The following is a 25,300-nucleotide window of genomic DNA, read 5'->3' as shown; positions in this document are numbered from 1 at the left end:
TGACAGTGTGACTTCTGGAGTCATTAGTCAAAGGAGTTCCCCGAGGATTAGTCACTGGTGTTCCCCCGAGGAAGCAGTTTCCTGGGTGGAATGGGAGAGCCTGGGAACCACTGCATGTGGGGGAAGGGACCCCTTTGAGAACCCCGTAAAAGTGATCAGGTGGCTCTTGAGCTTTCCATTCACTTTTAAAATCGGAAACACCCCCCCTTTCCCCCCCTCCACACCATCATGTTCAAGTTAGTGTGGCTGTGCCGTAACTACCCTGGCAGGCAAATGCAATTATTACGGGTGGCATGTGGTTGTACAGCATTTACAGGGTTAAAACAGGTACTGAGAAGGTGGCATATCATCTCCTCACTGCATGGCAAATGCCTCTGAATGATGAGTGCTTCATCCAGATTGCTTTTCAGAGGGGCGACAAGCACTGCAAGCATGTGTAAACCTTGCCTTGCATTAGGAGGTTAAAGTATACCAGTCCCCCCACCCACCAAACAGAATAAGATTAACCCTTTTCACCCACCCCAGCATCCCTTTAAAAGATTCTGAATGGCTGGGGGGGGGGGGGATAATTTGACCATTGTGATTGGCTGTCACAGTGGTCACATAATCGGGAGTCAGTCCCACCAGCTACCAATCATGAGTGGGACCAAGAGCCATCTTTGCCAGCTTGGTCGCCATACTGAGACCACTCTCTCGGCACATTAAAGCCTACCCTTCTGCCGCTGCACATGCGTTACGCAGGCGGCAACAGGTTAAAAAAAGTTTTTAGAAAGATTTGACAAAAGAAAAATGCAAAAAAAAAACTCAACCTGGCTCCCAACTTCCAGGAGGCGCTGGTGTTGGAGCTGCACCTTAATGCTGCTTTCTGAGTGCTCAATATCACTCAAGAATGAGCTCCTGCAATACGCTGAAGGGCATTCTTGGTGGATTTTGAGACACGACCCCATGTATCCTGGAAGGGGCTAAGGTATAATTTTTACCCATTTATTATGCAATGCTTTATTTTTCAGGTTTTTTTTATTATTATTTTTTATTATGTTTGGTGGGGGGAGAATGGCAGGAAAGCGAACCTTACATTTTTATTAAAAAGGACACTTTTCCATTTCACATACACGTAACATTTCCTTCCTAATCCACTCCACTAGTGCATTTCCTTCCTAATCCACTCCACCAGTGCATTTCCTTCCTAATCCCCTTCACGAGTGCATTTCCAGTATAATCCACTCCACCAGTGCATTTCCTTCCTAATCCCCTTCACGAGTGCATTTCCTTCCTAATCCACTCCACAGTGCATTTCCTTCCCAATCCACTCCACCAGTGCATTTCCTTCCTAATCCACTCCACCAGTGCATTTCCTTCCTAATCCACTCCACCAGTGCATTTCCTTCCTAATCCACTCCACCAGTGCATTTCCAGTATAATCCACTCCCCCAGTGCATTTCCAGTATAATCCACTCCACCAGTGCATTTCCAGTATAATCCACTCCCCCAGTGCATTTTCAGTATAATCCACTCCCCCAGTGCATTTCCAGTATAATCCACTCCCCCAGTGCATTTCCAGTATAATCCACTCCCCCAGTGCATTTCCAGTATAATCCACTCCCCCAGTGAATTTACTTTCTAATCCACTCCACCAGTGCATTTCCTTCCTAATCCACTCCACCAGTGCATTTCCTTCCTAATCCACTCCACGAGTGCATTTACTTTCTAATCCACTCCACGAGTGCATTTACTTTCTAATCCACTCCACGAGTGCATTTACTTTCTAATCCACTCTACCAGCGCATTTCCAGTATAATCCACTCCACCAGTGCATTTCCAGTATAATCCACTCCCCCAGTGCATTTCCAGTATAATCCACTCCACCAGTGCATTTCCAGTATAATCCACTCCCCCAGTGCATTTCCAGTATAATCCACTCCCCCAGTGCATTTCCAGTATAATCCACTCCCCCAGTGCATTTCCAGTATAATCCACTCCCCCAGTGCATTTCCAGTATAATCCACTCCCCCAGTGAATTTACTTTCTAATCCACTCCACCAGTGCATTTCCTTCCTAATCCACTCCACCAGTGCATTTCCTTCCTAATCCACTCCACGAGTGCATTTACTTTCTAATCCACTCCACGAGTGCATTTACTTTCTAATCCACTCCACGAGTGCATTTACTTTCTAATCCACTCTACCAGCGCATTTCCAGTATAATCCACTCCACCAGTGCATTTCCAGTATAATCCACTCCCCCAGTGCATTTCCAGTATAATCCACTCCCCCAGTGAATTTACTTTCTAATCCACTCCACCAGTGCATTTCCTTCCTAATCCACTCCACCAGTGCATTTCCTTCCTAATCCACTCCACGAGTGCATTTACTTTCTAATCCACTCCACGAGTGCATTTACTTTCTAATCCACTCTACCAGCGCATTTCCAGTATAATCCACTCCACCAGTGCATTTCCAGTATAATCCACTCCCCCAGTGAATTTACTTTCTAATCCACTCCACCAGTGCATTTTCTTCCTAATCCACTCCACCAGTGCATTTCCTTAATAATCCACTCCACCAGTGCATTTCCTTAATAATCCAATCCACCAGTGCATTTCCTTAAAGAGGAAGTAAAGGGAAAAAATAAATAAAATAAAAAACACACCCTGCAAGGCAAAGGCATAATGAGCTAGTATGCATAGCATACTAGCTCATTATGAATAACTTGCCTGAGAACGAAGCCCCCGAAGCGGTCCTCTGTCTTTTTCTTCCCCGCTGCCATGGATCCCGGAGCGACTTCCAGCGCTGTGATTCGCCAAAGCCGCAATGACGTTACTCCCGCGCATGCGCATGGGAGCCGACACTCGCGGCATATCACCGCGATCTGCGGTCTGCCCAGTGCGCCAGCGGTGGCTGTCTTCGGGTAAATATCTCCTAAACCGTATAGGTTTAGGAGATATTTCTTGGACCTGTAGGTCAAAGTGGTTTGTAAGGCTTTAATAATCCACTCCACCAGTGCATTTCCAGTATAATCCACTCCACCAGTGCATGATCCCATTGCGCAGAATGTGACATCTAAGCAAGCAAACCAATGCAGATTTCTATTTTGTGTAAGGTCAACATTAAAGCAAAAATCTCCCTTTCTACCAAGGGGCGTATGAAGGAAGCTGTGGCCCATGACAGGCGTCTGATGTGCGGTCTGACTTTACATTCTCTGTGAGGAGTGAGATTGAACATGTTGGTGCCCAGTGAGGAGGATAGCTGGTTCTCAGGGGACACTGGAGGCTGGAGCGGGGCTTTTCTACATGGATTGGTTGTATAAGCCCAATACTCCATATTTGGCAGCTGTTTTCTGTGATCATTGCAAAAGGAAAGGGTTGCTTTAAGTACTGAATTATTAGCCACACATTGCGATACCCTCCCTCCTTCCCAAACCTGTATGGGTAGACGGGTATAAAGAGAAGCCTAAGGGGACTGTTCACGTGTGGCCAACATAGCTGCTCCTCTGAAAGTGATCCACTGCGGACATTTGAGATTTGGTGAAACGGGAGACTCGCATCATGGGTGTGCAGCCGACAAATCTGCAGCAACGGTTTGATGCGATCATCTCAATATGCACCAAAATCTCTGAGGAAGGTTTCCATCTTGTTGAATCTATGCCACAAGAATTAAGGCAGTTCTGAAGGCAAGAGGGGGTCCAACCCGGTACTAGCAAGGTGTACCCAATAAAGTGTCCTGTGCATGTAGATTTTGTTAGACACCCCACCCTTTTGTATATTTTTAGTTTCCAACTACTTGCAATCCTCTGGTTTAAAACTCCTATTTGTCTTCTTTTTTTGATACAAAAATTATAAAAATTTCCAAAAGGAAAATGATTGTTCATAGCAACAAAAAAAGCCAAAAGCACAGCTGGGGCCTTGTTTGACTATACCGATCATGTCCTTGATGTGTATGATCATATTATGAGCAATAATCGAACAATCCCTGAAAGTAAACATCCGAGGTTTGTTCACATTTATTAAATCCAATTGCATAATGCTGAAACGGTGATCAAATGATTGCGTGTGGGGATTCCCTTCCCCGACTTTACATTACAACACGGCTGATCTCTTCTGTACAGGTATTGTCTTGGTACTGACGTCTGACACAAGTCACACATCATCCATGTAAAGAGACCGGGACTTGACACGCACAGAATGGAATGCTGCAGAACAACCGCCTGTTACTAGAGTAACTGGACATTTTCATAACAATTAATCATCGGAATCCGATCATCGAATAGCACGTTGTGTTAGCTCTGCAATGTTACATTAATAGAATGCAAAGTCAGGTGTGCTTAGTAAAAAAGATCTTAGAAGTTCTACGATTTCACAAGTTCAGAAAATAAAAGGTTACAGTGAAACTAAAACGATCTATAGTTATGTTGGGAAAACAAAACTCCTCCAGGCAATTTTTGCAGAGATTTTAGAAAATCTTTCAAATTCTTCATGGATCCTTTTTTTTTTGGGGGGGGGGGGGAGCATTCTTTCGATGTCCTTTGATCAAAGTGACTGCTTAGTAGATGGGTCTGCCTTCAATTACATCACCTTAGAAATCCTATATTGCTGATCAGAAAAGCTGTATCCTTTCTAACAAAGCAGTGTAGCTGCGGCAAATGATATATTTCAGCAGCTGCAGTTTGGTAGCCTGGAAACCTTCCATACACTGTCCATGTACAGATTTCCGCCATAAGTCTCCTTTTTCTGCTACTGTTGTTTGCTCACTGCTGAATTGGCCAAGATTCGAACCATCTATGGCCAGCCTTAGACATGTAAGGGTCCCCCACACAAAGTATCTCAGCAAAAGTGACACTCTCGTTTCCAAGGATGCCTGTAATTAATCTCCTCTAAAAAAGTGAGCAAACAACAGTAGCAGAAAAGGAGACTTCTGGCGGAAATCTGTACATGGACAGTGTATGGAAGGTTTCCAGGCTACCAAACTGCAGCTGCTGAAATATATCATTTTTGCTTTGCTTTAGCAAAAGTGGAGTTTTACTTAAATGTGGGGTTAGTATAACATTTTTGGAAAGTTCAGCAATACTTTAGCGGATATGTTTTTTTTCCCAAAAGGCTGTACAAATTACTTTTAAAGTAGTAACTGCTGGTTTTGTGGCGGTCATTATGTAAAGTCAAAGAAATTACTTCTACGCGTTTCACTCTCCCACAGGGCCACAATGCAAAGAGGTGTTTCTCCCTCTGTATTTAAAGATGGCTCAGCTAACCAGAAATTAGGTCCTTGATGATGCCCTGTGGGAGGGTAAAACGCGTAGACGTATTTTTCAGTTACTATTGACGTCACTTCCCGTATCGCGGAACGCACGCCACCAACTGCATTTTTTGTACTTGGCTCCATGTTTTATGCCCGATTTTATCTTGCTTCTTGAAAGTATTCATTTTTATGCACAATAAATCCTTCAAAGTGGTATTTCACTATTGGTTCCTCCCTTTCATTTCAGGTACCTGTTATTCATGCTGAGTATCCTTAACATATGATTTGATGTCAAAGATGCCACTCTTGGCCATCACTATTAAGCCTGAAGCGACCCCTAGACTGAAAAGCTGGGGGTCCATCCTATGCGGTAAGTGGGGACACAGGAGGGGGTGTTGTGGTACATCTTGAAAATTTTGGAGCACATCAGTCACTTTATATGGACTTTCACCTTTATTACTAATAAACAGTTTTTAATTTCACTTATGTTGTGTTTGCTAGCGCTGTATCTCATATAAATTCTAATGCCCCGTACACACGGTCGGAAATTCAGGCGGAAAAAGTCTGATAGGATTATGTTGTCAGAAAATCCGATCGTGTGTGGGCTCTATCGGACTTTTTCTGTCGGAATTTCAGACAGAAAAAATTTGAGAGCTGGATTTAAAATTTTCCGACAACAAAATCCGATCAGACTTTTTCCGATCGCATGTAGAGAATTCCGACGCACAAAGTGCCACGCATGCTCAGAAAATAATTGGAGACGAAAGCTATCGGCTACTGGCCTCTACTTAGTCCCGTCGTATGTTAAGAACGTCACCTCGTTCCGAACCATCGGATTTTTCGACAACTTTGTGCGACTGTGTGCATGCAAGACTAGTTTCGGCCAAAACCCATCGGAAAAAAACTATGGATTTTGTGGTCGGAATGTCCGATCGTGCGTATGGGGCATTAGAGATTATTTCCTATTTATACAGCTAGAATAAGACATTCTACTGTGAGATGGCTCTGAAACATTATGTGGCGTGCAGGAGATGATGTGAATGTAGTATGAAGAAGGGCAGCAGCAGGAATTTTCAAACTGCTTTAGCAAGTTCTCACTGAATCTAATTCTGATCTGATAGAGGATGCACATCTGAATGCCTCACACACTTATCTGCAAGTGCTGACTTTGTCAAATAAAAAGCAATGGCATCAGCACATTCGAACATTGAGAAACATAAAACATTGCTTGTGTGTAATACTCTACTTATGTCATAGGCACATACATTCATATACCATGGTGGTTCACTCTGCATACAAGTTGGCAAAATTTGCATACAAAAGAGGCATTTTATATGTGGTTTCTTTGTGAAAAACATATAAAAACCACATTTACCTTTCCCACGTTCTGTATATATACAGCTGACACAGTCAATGATTGCAGGTAAGGCAAACCACAAACTGGAAATTTTTATAGTGTTAGCCGAAATGTACACCGCCTATAGTGTTTTTTTTTTTTTTTTTTACATGCTTGATTTTCCTTATTTTTTTATTATGTTAAATATAGAAATTAGCAGGTGTACCACTAGAGGGAGCATTGCAAATGAGTCAGCTTCACTAAGGCTTCACATAACTTACAGCTCCTAAACTTGAGTTTTGGAGCTTTTGCCTTTTTTTTTTGCCAAAGCTCCTAATCTCAACCCCATAAGACCCCATTCACACCTGAGCGTTTTGTAGCTTGAAGCCTGAAGCTACAAAACGCTAGAGGGGAAAAAATCTATTATTCTCAATGGAGATGGTTCACACATCCACTCCATGTTGCCTGAAGCCGAACGCCTGAAGCTCAAACAAGTTCCGGACCCTTTTTTGTCACTCGAATTGAGCAGATTTGGGCGTTTTTCTTCTTTTAACATTGGTGACCTTTTACCCTGCAGAAAATCATGGAAAATCGCCGTAAAAAACGCAGCGAATTGCGGTAAAAAACACTGCAAAAACCGCCGCAAAATCGCGGTAAATTTGCACGATTTTCTGCTTGAAAACGATACGCTCAGGTGTGAATGCAGCCTAAAAGCCCATGTGTACAGATAGACTTTCACTAGAGTTTAAGAGCTGCTGCAGTTAGGGGAGCTTCAACCTCTCTCTACTGAACGTGGAAGATTCACGCTCAGGATAGGAACGTTTTGACCACCGGCCACAAAAGCGCGGTAAAATCGCAGCACGACTTTGGCGCGTTTTGAGTTTTACCGCGGGTCTAAGTAGGCTATGTGAACATGAAGCCTTAAAGTGTTACTAAACCCACAACAGTAAAATAAATTCTCTGCATTGTGTAAAAAGGCCATTTGATCCTGTTATTTCTGATCCTCCCTTCTATCCACAGTCCACAATTCATCTCCTGATAGTAGAGAGTCTTGGGGGCACTCTGGACATGCTCAGTTTGGTGTGCTTCATAGGACAGTCAGAGGAGAATAAAAACTCATACAAGCTTTAACCAGTGCTCGGCCGGTCACTGATAGAAGTCACAAGACTGCTATACACTGCTGATGAGAAAAGGTATTTAGCAGTTTATATTTACTAAAATAATTGCATTTACATTTTTCTGCGTACTGTTGGGAGACCAGATATAGTGAATGCAGAGTCCTTGGTTTAGTAACACTTTAAAGTGATTGTAAAGTCTCGTTTAAAATAAACAAACATGTTATACTTACCTGCTCTGTGCAGTAGATTTGCACAGGGCAGCCCTGATCCTCTTCTCGGGTCCCTGTTCATTGCTCCTGGCCCCTCCCTCCTGTTGAGTGCCCCCACAACAAGCAGCTTGCTATGGGGGCACCAGAGCTGCAGCGCCGTATGTCCATTCAGACACGGAGCTGCGGTTCGACCCTGCCAACTTTCTCCTGATTGGCTAACTGACTTGATTGACAGCAGCGGGAGGCAATGGCGCCACTGCTGTGTCTCAGCCTATCAGGAGGGAGAGTCCCGGACGGCAGAGGGACTCGTGAACATCGTTGGATAGAGAGGGGGCTCTGGTGAGTATTAGGGGGGCTGCTGCAAACAGAAAGCTTTTTATCTTAATGCATCAAATGCATTAAGATAATAAACCTTCTGCCTTTACAACCCCTTCAACCTCTCTCTGCCTAAAGATGATCTACCCTCCAGATGCTGTGCCCACACCTTGGAAGCAGAGAGGAAAGGACTAGTCCCCTGTATTGTCTGTGCTCTCCTGCAGCTGATCTCTCCGCCTGTGTTCTACTGCGCCACAACAAGGTATCAGCTACCCTGAAAAATGGTTCAGGTACTATTTCTGGTTTATTTTGGAGTATTGGCGGCATATTCAAATAAAAGAGCATCCTCGACACATTGTACATTAATGCACGGCATGATATGCCTTCATGCATCCCATCTGATCACATGGATATGCGGGGGGGGGGGGGGGGGGGGGCTTAAAATGGCATTTTCTACTGATGTGTATACATGATAAATATTCTATAATGTTTAAAGAGTAACTCCACTTTTGGTAAGAAAAAACAGTCTCTTCTGGGTGATCTTTGGGCAAGGGATTTTAACAAACTTTGTTGCAGACCTACCTTTTGTTACTCTGAGAAAATAGCTGTTGGTTAGTCTGTGTCCATATTCAGACTGAATCTGTATGGGAGTGGTTTTATATTTTATCAATCAGCTGCTGCACTTGCAGAGTTCTAATGAGGAAAGTTGCAGGGTCTGCATCCCATCTTTTGGCATATCCCACTAAAAAATGACATTTTTCGTTGCAGGGGGATTTAAAAAAAATATGACTTGCATCTTAGCACAGACTTCTGGGAAAATCAGTAAGCCAATCACACAAGCAAGAAATGAAATTTTCAGGGGCAGTTCTGTACATCATCTGTACACGGAACACCTCCAGGTAGCCATCTTGCATTGCATTTTACAGAATATTACAGCACTGACGATTGAAAAGGCAGGGTGATTTTTAATGACGTTCAATTGCAACAGGACTTGAGTCGCAATTATGTACGCTATATTGATTTTTCTTTTTTTCTTTACTATCCCCCCCCCCCACAAAAGTGGAGTTACCCTTTAGGTCTACACAAACAAATATCTCACAGATCATCATGATTATAGTCATTTATTACTTACAGCCTTTGAACAAAGGTATGTTTTGGAATTGTATGCCACATTCAGCCCATCTACCACAAGGTCATACGGGGGCCGGGAATTCACAAACTCAAGAAATGCCTGCAATTCCTAGAATAAAAAAACAAAAACAGACATTATATGACAAAAATTTAATTTATCATGTGCTCTGAGCAAGGGGGGGGGGGGGGGTTGTTTATATGTCACCGAGCTAAGCTGAAAATTCGAAAATCCAAACTCCCCTTTTTACCACGCCTTTCTAAATAAAATATCTTTTAAAAACAATTTAGAATAAAAAAAATAACTTACCCCAGCCTGGCCTCAGAGGAATCCAAGAGGCATTGGCAGCGTGCCTCCCTGCTGCCTCCAGGGAAAGCTGGGAAATCCCACTAAAATTCAGTTCTGTAATTGTTATGTAAAAACTTTGTTGACATGCGTTTTAAGCTATTTATGCTTTATGGGGTGGGGGCTGCCAGCCAAGCAGACTTTCAATTGTATTGTATTTTAAGATTCCATTCAAACCTATGCATTTTTCCGCACAATACTGAAGTGCGAGAAATGGGAGACTATACATGCGACTGGTCGTGGCGTTTTGCAGTGCTATTTGTCCGCAGACCACAACGCGCGTGTTTCAGCACCCCACAGCACACAAATGTGAATCATCTGTGCGTTATCGTGCACTTAATTGAAAAAAATAAAATAAAAAAATGATGCAGCTCCATTTAAACCTGTGTTGTAGCATGTTGGCAACTTATTTAAAATGAATGGGCTGTGTTATTGCAGTTAATTCACTAAATATGTTACCCAGAGCATAGGCCTGCACAGCACGCAGTCCAAATGGGCCCAAAGAAAACCGGTCATAAGAAAAATCAGCAAGCAGCCTTTGCTGATCTAAACAAATAATTGTCTGGCTGTCATACTGATCCTTTGGTTTCCATACCGAGCAACTGATGAAGAGCAAATAGTCAGGAAGTAAAGTCAGCACTCCCGACTTCCATAACTGAGACCAATAATTGCATAAAACTGGTTGTGTTCTTAAAAAAAGAAAGAAAAAAAAAAAAAAAACTTGCCCCATCCTGCACTAATGTACACACACACGGATGCACAAACAGTCCGTCGAAAGCTTGCGCGATGACGTGTACAGCACGTACGACGGGACTAGAAATAGGAAGTCCAATACACAGCAATGCAACCTTTCGCCGTGTAAATCCTTTCTGAGCATGCGCCATTCTTAGTCCGTCGAACTAGCCTACTGACGAGCGGATTGTCCGCTGAAACCAAAGTATGACGGACAGTATTACGGAAATTCCAAAATACTTAGTCCACCAGACTGCACGCTGAAAAAGTCCGCTGAAGCCCACACACGAGCGGACTGTCCGCTGAAATGTGTTTCGACGGACTAAGTTGGCCATACAGTCCGCCCGTGTGTACGCGGCTCTACTCTGACCCTTTTTAGTAGCCCATGTTGCTACTGTCAGGTTGATTTTAAATTGAAGCTGGTGTGCAGAAGATGTTGGCATTTTAATCACTTCAATAAATCGGACACTTTTACCTGCTTCCTACCCAGGCCAATTTTCAGCTTTTAGAGCTGTCACTCAACTAGAGCTTTCCTTCGGTAGTATTATTTTACAGCTGGATTTTTTTTGTCCACAAACAACGGGATATATCTGAAAAATCGATCAGTCCTGATGTACTGACCCCCTATCTCATTTCTTGCCCTTAACCACTTGCTTACTGAGCACTTAAACCCCCCCCCCCCCCCCCCTCTCCTATCCAGACCAAATTTTCAGCTTTCAGCACTGATGCACTTTGAATGACAATTGCACCGTCATACAACACTGTACCCAAATATAATTTTTTTTCCCCCAAAATAGAGCTTTCTTTTGGTGGTATTTGATCATCTGTATGATTTTTCTTTTTTGTTAAAAAAAAATGTAAAAAGACTGAATAAAAAAAAAAAAAATATTTTTTTTTATTTTGTTCTAAAATTTTAAAAACGGGTAATTTTTGTCTGTCATTGATGTACACTGATGAGGTTGACACTGATGGGCACGGATAGGTGGCAGTGATGGGCACTGATTGGTTACACTGATAGGCAGCACTTCTAGGTGGCACTGATTGGCACCACTGGTGGGCATTGACAGGTGGCATTTGTGGGCACTTTCAGATGGCATAAATGAGGCATAACTGCCTCTTCTGTTTCAGGACCGATGTCCCATTAAGATGAGCCCGTGGTCGGCTTTTTTTTCTTCTCTGCTGTCACCAAGCTTTTGTTTTGATCATGTGATCAGTTGTCATTGGCTGACAGCTGATCACATGGTCAGGGGCTGGGACCGGCCCCTTACTCGGATTGGTGATCACTCGAGTCTCAGTAACCTGTAGGGCGTGCGCAGGGAGCGTGCACAGGGGAGGCCGTCAAATGGCGGCTTCCCAGGAATTCACATCCGCGCTGTGGCCGTCATTCGGCCATAGCGTGGATGTCAAGTGGTTAAGCACTGCCCTGTAAAAAAAGAGAAAGTAACTACTTATCTCTCCGGTCACCCATTAACCACTTAAGGATTACCCCGGTTTTGAGATTTTGGTGTTTACATGTTTAAAACAGTTTTTTATGCTAGAAAATTACTTAAAACCCCCAAACAGAGAATAAAATGGCGGTCATTGCAATACTTTTTTTCACACCATATTTGTGCAGCGGTCGTACAAGAGCACTTTATTTTGGAAAAAAACTCACGTTTTTTTATAAAAAAATAAGACAGCAGTAAAATTAGCCCAATTTGTTTTATATTGTGAAAGATAATGTTATACCGAGTAAATTGATACCCAACATGTCACGCTTCAAAATTGCGCCCACTCGTGGAATGGCGACAAACTTTTACCCTTAAAAATCTCCATAGGCAAATTATTGCTCTCGCTCTACCAATCGTGGCGATACCTCACACGTGTCGTTTGAACACCGTTTTCATATGCGGGCGCTACTCACATATGCGTTAGCTTCCGCACGCGAGCTCGGCGGGACGGGGCACGTTTAAAAAGAAAAAAAAAATGTATTATTATTAATTTTACCTTTTATTTTTACACTGTTTAAAAAAAAACAAAAAAAAAAACACAGCTCTGGTAAGTGGCAGAGGGCACCAGATTGCGGCGACGGGGCCCCTCTCACACCACCAATAAAAGTGATCTTGTGGCAAATCCGCCGCAGAGACCACTTTTATCTTGTAGCGGACCGCCCGCTGAAGAAGGGGATACCAGGGTTCTGGCAGCTAGCTACTGCCATAACAACGATATCCTTCTTCAAACAGTTGCCGTAAAACTGTGGCGGGTAGTCTGTAAGTGGTTGAAGCAATATCCCCAGCAGACGTTTCTTAACCGCTTCAACCTCTGGAAGATTTGGCTGTTGAATGACCGGGCGTTGTGATACAGCACTGCGTCGCTTTAACTGACAAGTGCGCAGTCATGCAGCGCTGAACCCAATCAAAATTGACATTCTTTTTGTACCACTAATAAAGCTTTCTTTTGGTGGTATTTGATCACCTCTGCGGTTTTTATTTTTTGCACTATAAACCAAAAAAAGCGACCATTTTGAAAAAAAATACAAAAAAAAAAAAAACACAATATTTTGTACTTTTTAAAATAATAAATATCCCCATTTAAAAAAAAGAAAAAAAAAAAAAGAAAAAGCTATTTTTTTCTCAGTTTAGGCCGATATGTATTCTTCTACATATTCTTGGTAATAAAAATCACAATATGTGTATATTGATTGGTATGCGCAAAAGTTATAGCGTCTACAAAATAGGGGATAGATTTATAGCATTTTTATTATTATTATTTTTTTACTAGTAATGGCGCCGATTTTTATTGGGACTGTGACATTATGGCGGGCACATCAGACACATTTTTGGGACCATTGGCATTTATACAGTGATCAGTGCTATAAAAATGCACTGATTACTGTAAAAATGTCACTGGCAGGTAAGGGGTTAACACTAGGGGGCGATCAAGGGGTTAACTGTGTTCCCTCTCTGTGTTCTAACTGAAAGGGGATGGCACTGTCTAGGGGAGACGACAGATCGCTGTTAATACTTTGTATACACAAACAATCAGTCTCTTCTCCCCTCAGAGAACCTGGATCTGTGTGTGTACACACAGATCCCGGTTCTTGATTGTGTCACGACCGATCGCGAAGCACGGTGGCCGTCGCAACTGTCGGGCACTTGCAATGGCTCCGGGGTCGAGCAGTGGGCGCAGGGCGAAGTGATTTTACATAACGTCGTTGTGCCATTCTGCCGCAGTAAAACTGCGCCGGCTGGTCGGCAAGTGGTTAAAGTACAACTAAAAGGAAGCATGCTCATTGTAATAAACCCTTCTATAAATACCTCAAAGCTGCACATGGTAATAAACATAATAAACTAGTTTATGATTTTCCTACCATTTAGATGCAATTGTGGTCTCTAATCTCCCTAATCCAGTGGTTCCCAACTCCTGTTCTCATGACCTACTAACAGGCCAGGTTTGTAAGATAACTGGGTAATACTTCAAATTTGTCCTGTTCGTGGGTCCTGAGGACAGGAGTTGAGAGCCACGGCCCTAATCATTCCTCCTGCTTGATAATTCTAGTAATGGTGGGAGGGGTTCAGCAGAGCTAGCATGTCATTTCCTTTCACTGAGCTAGCTTCTGCATCTTCCACATGTAACTACATTTCCCATGAGTCCTTATGTCTTGTATCATGCCCATGTCATGTCACATCTGGCTACCCATCACATTTTGCTACCCACTGGAGTGTGCATGCAAGACACCGCCATATGTGGTCCAACAGAGGGCCCCTTGCGGGCTCGGCCTTTCCACACTTTGGGCGTGGCCTCGCTTGCCATAAATATATTTAAACTCTATGTCCACTTGGATGGTGGGGCTTGAACCTTGGCCTCAGTGGTGGAACACATACGACGGCATTATGCATGCGCAGTTTAGCGGTTAGCCAACTGTGATGGGTTGCCATATGCAACGAAACACCCAGTCTATTTTACATAACACGCCCATCTGTCAATCAATAGCTGGGTGTGTGTTATGTAAAACAGTCTGCATGATCAGAGGTGACAAGCTCAGTAGAGATAGGAAGGAGTGGGCGGAGCCTAGATGGGACATAGGTGGGAGTGGGCAGAGCCTTGGGGAAATGTTTGTAATGCCCAAGATGAAGGAGCAACTCCCCCAATGATGTCAGGACGACACATTGTAGTCTATACAGAGAAGCACCATGCAAAAAGGTGACAACAGAAGCATTCAGAGAAAGAGGAAGCAGAGACATATTTAACAGATTACAGATTTACATCACATACTGATTTTTTTCATTTTGACCATAGTTGTTCTTTAACCACTTAAGCCCCGGACCATTTGGCTGGCCAAAGACCAGAGCACTCTTTGCGATTCGGCACTGCGTCGCTTTAACTGACAATTGCGCGGCCATGCGACGTGGCTCCCAAACAAAACTGACGTCCTTTTTTTACCCACAAATAGAGCTTTCTTTTGGTGTTATGTGATCAACTCACAGAAAATTTTGAAAAAAAAAACATAATTTTTTTTACTTTTTGCTATAATAAATATCCCCAAAATATATATAAAAAAACATTTTTTTTTCCTCATTTTAGGCCAATACGTATTCTTCTACATATTTTTGTAAAAAGAAAAAAAAAATTCAATAAGCGTTTATTGACTTGTTTGAGCAAAAGTTATAGCATCTACAAAATAGGGGATAGTTTTATGGCATTTCTATTAATATATTTTTTTTTTTACTAGTAATGGCGGCGATTTGTGATTTTTATCATGACTGCGGCATAATGGCGGACACATCGGACAATTTTGAAACATTTTTGGGACCACTGTCATTTTTACAGCGATCAGTGCTAAAAAATTGCATTGATTACTGTAAAAATCCGCGGGACCCGTGATCACACTCATGAAGCTCCCATCAGGGTCACACACCTGACCACACAGCGACAAATTTAGAGGAACGTACCTGTACACCCATTTGCCTGTCCGTGCCATTCTGTCAACGTAAATGTTTGTGCAGTGGTCGGCAAGTGGTTAATAAACCACTCAATATCCTGTGTCCTACAATGCAATCAGAGGTTTCTCCCTACAGCACTTCATACTGTACTGTCAGTCATCCGTGGGGATAAAAATAGTTACTGGGACAAGTTTTCCAACCTGTCCAGTTGATGTTCACCCGGCTCTTGGCCATTAGACCACCAAGCTACCAAAATCAGGGCTGTTGTCAGAAATCATGGGCCCCCATACATCCTTCCCGACGGGGCCCCCAATGACACCTTCAAACCCCCCCCCAAGCTGCAGCGGAACAGGGGCACTGACTATTCCCTGGCACTGAAAAAAAGTCACTCCTCTCCTAGGCCTCTCTGTTGACATGATGGGGCCCATGGAAATGTAGTTTAAGCCCTGGTAAGCAAGTAGAACATGGGTAATGGCCAAGTAAAATTAATGTATTCATTAGGGCAGAAATTAATAAGGCTGCTCCGCGGCCCCCCGTTTAGCGGTTGAGGCCTGGTCCTACTACAACAGGACCAGTTGTGCATCCTTATCGGCAGCTCTGACTACAATCTTTGAATAGCAAATAAATTCCCTGACCTACAGATGACCACTAGAGGGAGTTTTAAAAATTTCTAAATCAAATATAATACAAGAATCAATCAAATATAGTAGGGTATTGTGCCGTGTCATCCATCAATTAATTTACAGACTTTATAGTAGCTATATCCTTTATTGTCTGATTTAAAGTGGTTCTGCACCTTTAAAAAAAATATTAAAAGCCAGCAGCTACAAATATTGCAGCTGCTGACTTTTAATAAATTCATACTTACCTGACCCAGGGTCCAGCGACGTCGGCGGCACATGACGAGCAATCGCTCGTCTCTCTGCTGCCCCCGCCACCATTCTCTGTCAGGGAATCGGGATCTGTGGCGGTCTTGTCCCGGGAAGTGGGTGCAGATACCTGGATTATCCAGGTAACTGCACCCCCCTCTCCCCTGAAAATTTCAGATCGTGGCACCGGAGGGGGGGGGGGAGGGATCAGATGAGCGGAACTTCCACTTCAGGGTAGAGGACAGCTTTAAGTTAATTAAGATGCAAGCTTTTTAGATAACTTAGATTCTTACTTCAGGGGAATTGTAAAAATCTATATGGAGGCAAGTTATCCCAAAAGCTTTTATCTTTAAAGAAGTTTGGCCAAAGTTTTTTTTGGCCATACTTCTCCCGTGGGTCACAGGCGTGCATTTACTTGTACTCGCTTGTGATGCAGAATCAACAGACAGTAGGCTGATGTCACAGAGACACTCCAAGCTGTGGAAGGATCCTGACCATATTGCCGGGATCCACCCAGATGCCTGATGGACAGTTGGTTCCAGCCTTTGAGCTGCGTGCCAGCAGCTCGCACCCATTCCCCAGCCTGGCACTCCAGTAAGCACTGGAAGAGACATGTGTCTGTTCTCTGAAATGTACACAGTGCTATGTGTAGAGAGTGTACAGTACATAGGAGACTGACAACTCCCCCACATCTAAAGTGACCCCGATATGTCCCCAGAGTCTCCTTTATTCATTCCTCTGTCACTCCTCCCATCCCCCCCCCCACCACCACCATCCTTCTGTCACTGTTCCTATCCCCCCTTCCCCTGTACTCCTATACAATCCCATAATCCCCATCCCCTGTACTCCTATACAATCCCATCATACCCATCCCCTGTACTCCTATACAGTCCCATCCTCCCCATCCCCTGTACTCCTATACAGTTCCATCCTCCCCATCCCCTGTACTCCTATACAGTCCCATCCTCCCCATCCCCTGTACTCCTATACAGTCCCATCATCCCAATCTCCTGTACTCCTATACAGTCCCATCATCCCCAACCCCATAGGGCATGTGATGGCACTGTATGGTATGTTATGGCACTGTACGGCAGGTGATGACCCTGTACAGCATGTGATCCTGTAATACTCCATTTACAATGAAGGAAACATTATTGCTGTAGGGGTACTAGGTAATACACCAATTAAGGGGGAGAAAAGCTCTGTCTATGTCTGAGGAGCTCTGGGCTTCAGTATTAAAATACACGTAGATGTGAACGCAAAGTTTCATTGTTTCATATAAAAATCCAGATGGTCAATGAAAGAATTCACTCACAATATTAGATCTAATTTTATTTCATTTTACTATACCAGTAATTATTGGAATGCCTGTGTGCTGTCTCATCCTTATGTGTATTCTGCTATACAAATATTGTTTTCACTCTGGCAGATAGTAATATGTAGAGGACATTTACATACACAGCACACTGTCAGTGACTTCTCCTACCTTAGTCACTGAAGTGCTGTTATCTCTGCCGATTCTTCTAACCATCGGAACAGTCTGCAGAGGAGGAGGGAGGAGCTACGCTCTGAAGTCTCAGGAGTGAGCAGACATCAATCAAGCAAGATGACAGGAAAGTGTGTGGATCCAGACTCCAGAGCCAGACCATTGTCAGTATGATCTGTATGAAAGTTTGTAGCCCCTCCCACAGGTATTTAGCTTGATTTTAACAGAATGGGGGCACTTCTGACAGGGCTGGAAAGATTTTTAGATATCAGCAGCTCACATAGAATAGATGTAAGCAAAGTTGTACTCCCCCTAGTATGTATGATGCATGCATATTCTTAGCCCCCAAGTGCATAACTTTACATTTATCAACATTAAATCTCATTTGCCACTTAGTTGCCCAATTAAACAGTGCATTGAGGCCGGCTTGTAAATTGGAGACATCCTGTAAGGACGTTATTCCTCTGCATAGCTTGGTGTCATCTGCAAACACTGAAATTGTACTTATGTCCAGTTCACGCCATACAAATGCAGTCCAGATGCATTGCAGATGCTTTTCTGCATTTTTGAAACTGAAACGCACTGGCACTGCAAGCACTGGTGTGAACTTACTTTCCATGTGTTTTTGATGCAGAAAAAAAAAACGCACTGGACTGCATGTGGTGTGAACTGGCCCTTATTCCCAGACCCTACATCATTTATAAACAGTTTGTTTATAACTGTATCATAAATTAGGTGAGGGCCAAAACAGGATTAGTATTATAGATTGAATGGGTATAAGGTAAATGACAGCACACAATACAATATTAGTAATAGGCAACCAAATTTAAAATCCAAATCCCACTGCCCCTAGTGCAGTAAACACGAAAGATTAAAGCGGTGTTCCACTTAAAAAATAAATAAATAAATTAAAAGTCAGCCGCTACAAATACTGCAGCTGCTGACTTAATAATCGGACACTTACATATCCCAGGGTCCAGCGATGAGGAGGATCGAAGCCCTGGTCATCTCCCCCTTCGCTCGGTGGCACCGGCTTTCTAAACTGTGGGTGCCCGGCTGTGGCTTCACAGCCGGGCACCCACTGCGCATGTGCGAGCCGTGCCTGGCCATGCAATTATCTGGGACCTGTCACTTGTCCCAGATGATTAACAAGAGGGAGGCGGAGGGGCGATCTCCCTTCCTGTGCCAAGGGAAGTGACATCAGGAGCCCAGGTGCCGAAGAAGGCAGACTACAAGGGACCCCCTAGCAACAGGCATTTGGAGAGGAGTAAAAAAATGTTTTTTTTACATTTTTTTTAAGCACATACATTTTTTTTTTTTTGGGGGGCGGGGGGGGTGGAACTCCACTTTAAGTGAAGTTAAGTAAGGGAAGAGGATTCATGTAGCATTTACTTCCTGGAATTAATTTGCCCTAGCTCAGGCATGCAGGCAGGAGGGCATGCTTAGCTGAGAAATCCCTTCTCCTCTCCTGAAGACTCCTGGGATGTTTGACAATTTCCCTAGGCCTGAAAACGAGGAAGTAACTGAAAAATTTAAAATAAATAAAAAAAAAACAAGTCAATATGATATAACTTCCTATCTATTTACTAACACTAGCAGCATAAGGATTACAAATATCTAATGTTGATTGAGAGAGTGAAGTTCTGCTTTATGTAGGTTTTATGGCACAAGTTAGTTAGTGTTAGTGTTTGAGTGATGAAGGGAAGTACATCCTTGCATCAGTTATCAGCATAAAACATTGTTTATATAGGAGACTATAAGAAGAAGAAAACCGCCACATGCTATTGCAGTTTCCTTCCTGCTTTAACAAGGAAAAAGATCAAAATTTGAAATATTTCATGCTTGCGTGTACCCTTATGTTTAAGTCTTGTGTGATCAACAGGGGGATATGGGTAACAGAACCAAAGGATAAAATGTAATGATGGATTATGTCTTTTTAGTCAGTAAATTAGCAAGGATTCAACATTAATAGGATTTGGCATTTGAATTTAAAGCGGAGTTCCACCCAAAAATGGAACTTCCGCTTTAAGTGCTGGTGACCCCCTGACATGCCACATTTGGCATGTCATTTTTTTTTCAGGGAGGGGGCCCACAGCTGGGCTCCCACAGTTAGAATGTTGGTGGCGTGGAGAGGAGTGGGGCTTTGTACACTCGCATCGCTGGACCATGGGGCAGGTGAGTGTCTCCGATAGAGCAGCACGATTCTGGCCAAAATGAGAATCACAATTTTTTTGCTTAGAATAAAACGATCACGATTCTCTCACAATTCTCACAACGTAAAATCTTTCACATTATACAAAAAAAAAAAAAAAAAAATGGGCTAACTTTACTGGTTAGTTTTTTTTTAATTCATTAAAGTAATTAAAAAAATAAATAAAATCACATTTGAAAGACTGCTGCGCAAATACAGTGTGACATAAAATATTGCAACAACCACCATTTTATTCTCTAGGGTGTCTACTAAAAATTTATATTTCTATATAATATATATATATATATATATATATATATATATATATATATATATTTGGAGGTACTAAATAATTTTCTAGCAAAAAAAAAAAAAATTATTTTAACTTGAAACCAACAAATGTCAGAAAAAGGTTTAGTGTTTAAGTGGTTAAACTTTTTTTCACTTACACAAAGTCTATTCCATTGGCAAATTGTTACAATGTTTATACTTGAGTTCAACTGAAGAAGAATGTTGTGATTCTTATGCCGCGTACACACGATCAAACAAGCGGGTGGAAAAGTCTGGCAAACTCAAGTCCGCCAGACAATCCCCCCGTGTGTAGCCTCCGGCATACTTTTTTGACCCGAAAGTACGGCGGACTTAGAATGTAGTTTTACACTCCAATCTTCCCGCCGGACTCGCATTTCGGCGGACAATCCGGCCGCGTGTATGCCAATCCGCCGTACTTTTGAAATGAACGGACTTTTCCCGCCCGGAGAAAAGTCCACTCATTTCGAGCGGGTCTCCAGGTAGACGGGGCCCGCGAAGGAGACGTCGCTGGCCCCGCCGCCTGGTATGGCCTTAAAGGGGAACCCCAACGCCAAAAAAAAAAATCGGCGTGGGGGTCCCCCCAAAGTCCACAGCAGACCCTTGTCCGAGCACGCTACCTGGCCTGCCAGGAAAGGAGGGGCGAGCGAGCGCCCCCCCTCCTGAGCCGTACCAGGCCGTGTGCCCTCAACATGGGGGGGTGCCTTGGGGAAGGGGGGGCCGCGTGGCCCCCCCACCCCAAAGCACCTTGTCCCCATGTTGATGAGAACAAGGGCCTCTTCCCGACAACCCTGGCCGTTGGTTGTCGGGGTCTGCGGGCGGGGGCTTATCGGAATCTGGGAGCGCCATTTAATAAGGGGACCCCCGGATACCGGCCCCCCACCCTATGTGAATGAGTATGGGGTACAATGTATCCCTACCCATTCACCTGTAAAATAAAGTACAAAAAAAAAACACAACACACAAGATAAAATAATTTATTGCACAGCTTCGGGGGTCTTCCGTCTTCGGGGGTCTTCTCGCCGGACTCCTCCACTATCTTCTTGTAGCTCTTTTACTAGCGGAGGAGCCCGGCATTCTTCTTCGTCGCCGCGGCCTCTTCTTCCGACTTCGGGGGTCTTGTCCCCCTCTTCGGTTCTTCTGCCGGGCCACCGCGCCTTCTTATAGCTCTTTTACAGGCGGTGGCCCGGTCTTCTGTCGCCGCCGCCACCATGTGACACCAACCCATGTGACACCACCCCTTGTCCCTATATAAGTCGCAGCGCAGCGCATCCCTGGCATTACGGCCGGAGAGAACGTCGAGTCAACATCTCCAGGAGAAGAAGAAGAACGGAAGGTGGCGGCGGCGACAGAAGACTGGGCCACCGCCTGTAAAAGAGCTATAAGAAGGCGCGGTGGCCCGGCAGAAGAACCGAAGAGGGGGACAAGACCCCCGAAGTCGCAAGAAGAGGCCGCGGCGACGAAGAAGAATGCCGGGCTCCTCCGCTAATAAAAGAGCTACAAGAAGACAGCGGAGGAGTCCGGCGAGAAGACCCCCGAAGACGGAAGACCCCCGGAGCTGTGCAATAAATTATTTTATCTTGTGTGTTGTGTTTTTTTTTGTACTTTATTTTACAGGTGAATGGGTAGGGGTACATTGTACCCCATACTCATTCACATAGGGTGGGGGGCCGGTATCCGGGGGCCCCCTTATTAAAGGGGGCTCCCGGATTCCGATAAGCCCCCCGCCCGCAGACCCCGACAACCAACGGCCAGGGTTGTCGGGAAGAGGCCCTTGTCCTCATCAACATGGGGACAAGGTGCTTTGGGGTGGGGGGGGGGCGCACGGCCCCCCCTTCCCCAAGGCACCCCCCATGTTGAGGGCACGTGGCCTGGTAAGGCTCAGGAGGGGGGGGCGCTCACCCCTCCTTTCCTGGCCGGCCGGGTAGCGTGCTCGGACAAGGGTCTGTTGTGGACTTTGGGGGGACCCCCACGCCGATTTTTTTCCGGCGTTGTGGTTCCTCTTTAAGTCCATACCAGGCGGCGGGACCTGCGACGTCTCCTTCGCGGGCCCCGCCTACCTGGAGACGCGCTCGAAATGAGCGGACTTTCCTCCGCGTGTGTGGGCGAGTCCGTTCATTTCAAAAGTAGGGCAGATAGTACGGCGGACTTAGTACGCCGTATTAGTCCGCTGAAAAAGTGCCGTGTGTGGGCAAGTAGCCCGTTCGGAAAGTCCGGCGGACAGTCTGGCGGGAAGTCCGCCAGACCAAGTACGTCGGACAGACGGCTACGTGTGTACGTGGCTTTAGCAGACTGCCCAGTTTTTCTCTTCCTCTCTTTTGATGGCTGTGGCTTCAGAAGAGCAGAAAAAATTCTTTACATAGAAAGAATTGTGAAACACTTTAGTCAAGATCTTGATAGCGATTCTTGACGATTAATTGTGCAGCTCTAGCGTCCCATTATTAAAAGTCAGCAGCTACACTTTTTGCTTGAGAGGAGCATGCTGTACTAAATACGCAGTATTAGTACATCAATCTCCTCGTTGAGCATTGGGACTGCTCCCCCTGCCAGAACACACACCAGTCAGCGCTGGCACCCAACGCCGATCGGATGCTGGTTCTCCAGGATGCTCATTCGATAAAAGCCAGTAGTCAGACCACCTTCTGTTGGACAGGCAGATGTACACACGTGTGTACCGGGCTTTACTTTTTTTAATCAGCCACAATGGACCCACAACAAACACCACCAGAGACTGTCTCTTTGTCTTGGAAGCATAACGTACAAGTAAATAAGCCAGTAATAAAAAAAAAAAAAATAGTTTGCTAAAAGTAATAAGAAATGTGTCCAAGTCTAATAAATACTGTTTAACAGACAAGATATACAGGTTCAGCTTGTACATGAACACATCTGACCTCTCCTGAAATATTTACAGAATGTTTAGTAAGAACACAGACTACAATGTCATTGCTGTGACAAGTGTAGTTTGCGGCATAAAAATAACCTTAAAAAGCACCTTCATTTTACCACTAGAAACTGACTGAATAGAAGCATTTTTGATGAAAATCTTAAAGCTGGCCAACGCCTTTGAGAATTATTATAGCTCTTTATAATTTGCAGCAGGACAGACCCCAACATCCCTCAACCCACTAATAAGCTCATCAACGAATTTCTTAACTCCATTCATCTCCCCTCTTTAGACCCACAAGCCTTGACACACTTGAATGCACCCATTACGGATAAGGAAATATTGATTCAGTCACTACCCCCCCCCCCCCCCACATAAATCCATGGGAGCTTACGGTTTCTCCACCGAATTCTAGGCTTTTAAATGGGTTTTAATCTCTTATTTTTAACAAGGTCTTTAACTGTGCCGCATCTTCCACCTCTTTTCCCGAGAACATGTTACAGGCTACCATTTAACTATGCCCAAACCAGGGAAGAAGCTGACTAACCCACAAATATTCAGCATCATATCGCTTCTAAATAAGTATTTAAAAATATATGCAAAGATATTAGACAATAGACTAGCTGAAGTCACCCCAGTAATCAAATCTGACCAGGTTGGATTTGTCAAAGGCAGACAGACAGGCTCCTGACGGTACCCATCGTATGTTTATTTTCTCAGAATAGCGGAATCCTGCAGATCGCCAACAGTGTTGCTCACTCTAGATGCTGAAAAAAAGCATTTGATTGAGTGCATTGGGGGTATCTGTGGGCAACCCTTTCCAAATTATTTTTTTTTTGGCTTTATATATTTTTAGCTATTTCAGCCCTATACACCGAACTCACTGCTTCAGTATTCACTTCCAATGCAATGTCTGACAAATTTTATATAAAAATTGGAACCAGTCAGGGCTGTCCCCTGTCATCTCTTATATTTTCCCTTAATGTGGGGAAAATTATTTGATCCCCTGCAGATTTTGTAAGTTTGCCCACTTACAAAGAAATGAAGGGTCTACAATTGTTATCATAGGTCTGTTTTGAATGATAGAGACACAATATTAACTAAAAATCTAGAAAAAAAAAACATGATACAAATGTTATAAATTGAGTTCCAGTTCAGTGAGTAAAATAAGTATTTGATCTCCTACCAACCAACAATAATTCTGGCACCCACAGACTGGCTACGGTATGTGCTCATGATTAGTCCTGTCAATACAAGAAGGTGTTCCTAACGACAACTCGTTATGTGTATAAAATACACCTATCCAAAGAATCTTTCTTCCAGTCAAATTTTACCATCATGGGCAAGACCAAAAAGAGTTGTCAAAGGACATCAGGGACCAGATTGTAGACCAGCACAAGGCTGGAATTGGCCACAAGACCATCAGCAAGAATCTTGGTGAGAAGGAGACAACTGTTGGAGCGATCATTCGCAAATGAAAGAAATACAAAGTAACCATCAATCATCCTCATGCTGGAGCTTTATTCAAGATTTCGCCTCATGGGGTTAGGATGATCATGAGAAAAATGAGGGATCAGGGATGAGGTAATTTGGGTAGTTTCTGTTGTCATTATGATTAAGGCCGGGTTCACACCGCTGCGATGCGGGAACGCCGCAAATCCACGGCGTTTTCCCGCATCGCATTACTCCCGCCGGCAGTTCACACTGCCCTATGCGGACGGCTGGGAGTGTCAATGATATGTTAATGACACCCCCAGATCCGTCCGCATATCGCAGTGCGATCTGCCGACTCGCACAGGAATCGGATCGCATGGTGTGAACCCCCATGCGATCCGATTCTGTTGCGGACCAAAAAAAGGGTCCCGTGCGAGTTTGCTGCGGGACCGATGCGAATTCAGCCATACTATCTGTATGGCTGAACTCGCATCGCTACGGAGATCGGAAAGGCTGGGTTCACACTGCTGCGTTCACACAAGGCTGTGATTCGCACCGCAAATCACATCCGGATCTCCCCCCGCAGCAGTGTGAACCCAGCCTTAAAAAGAGTAAACACAGTTGATTAATAATAAATGGCTTCAGCCAAACACTAACCATGAGTGAAAGAAACGTTTTTTTGCGTTATCATTCATATTCTCTGAAAACTGGTCAAGAAATCATAAACTCTGCCAGGGTATGTAAACTTATGAGCACAACTGTATATCTTCAGCCACAGGAACATTATCTC

General features: G+C 44.0%; 1 protein-coding gene across 1 annotated transcript in view; it reads right to left on the bottom strand.

Annotated features, from left to right (window-relative positions):
* PRORP (protein only RNase P catalytic subunit) overlaps positions 1–25,300 on the bottom strand; it is a 137,164-nt gene that overhangs the window by 44,601 nt on the left and 67,263 nt on the right. Inside the window, exon 4 of the mRNA XM_077464711.1 lies at positions 9,342–9,449. Within this exon, the coding sequence (XP_077320837.1) occupies positions 9,342–9,449 (108 nt within the window). The remainder of the gene's footprint in view (positions 1–9,341; positions 9,450–25,300) is intronic.

Source organism: Lithobates pipiens, unplaced genomic scaffold (assembly GCF_037356315.1).
Source record: "Lithobates pipiens isolate NorthernLeopardFrog02 unplaced genomic scaffold, aLitPip1_a1.2 Scaffold_30, whole genome shotgun sequence".
NCBI lineage: Eukaryota > Metazoa > Chordata > Amphibia > Anura > Ranidae > Lithobates > Lithobates pipiens.
Note: the sequence above shows the minus strand (reverse complement) of the source record. Positions and strands in the feature narration are given on the sequence as shown.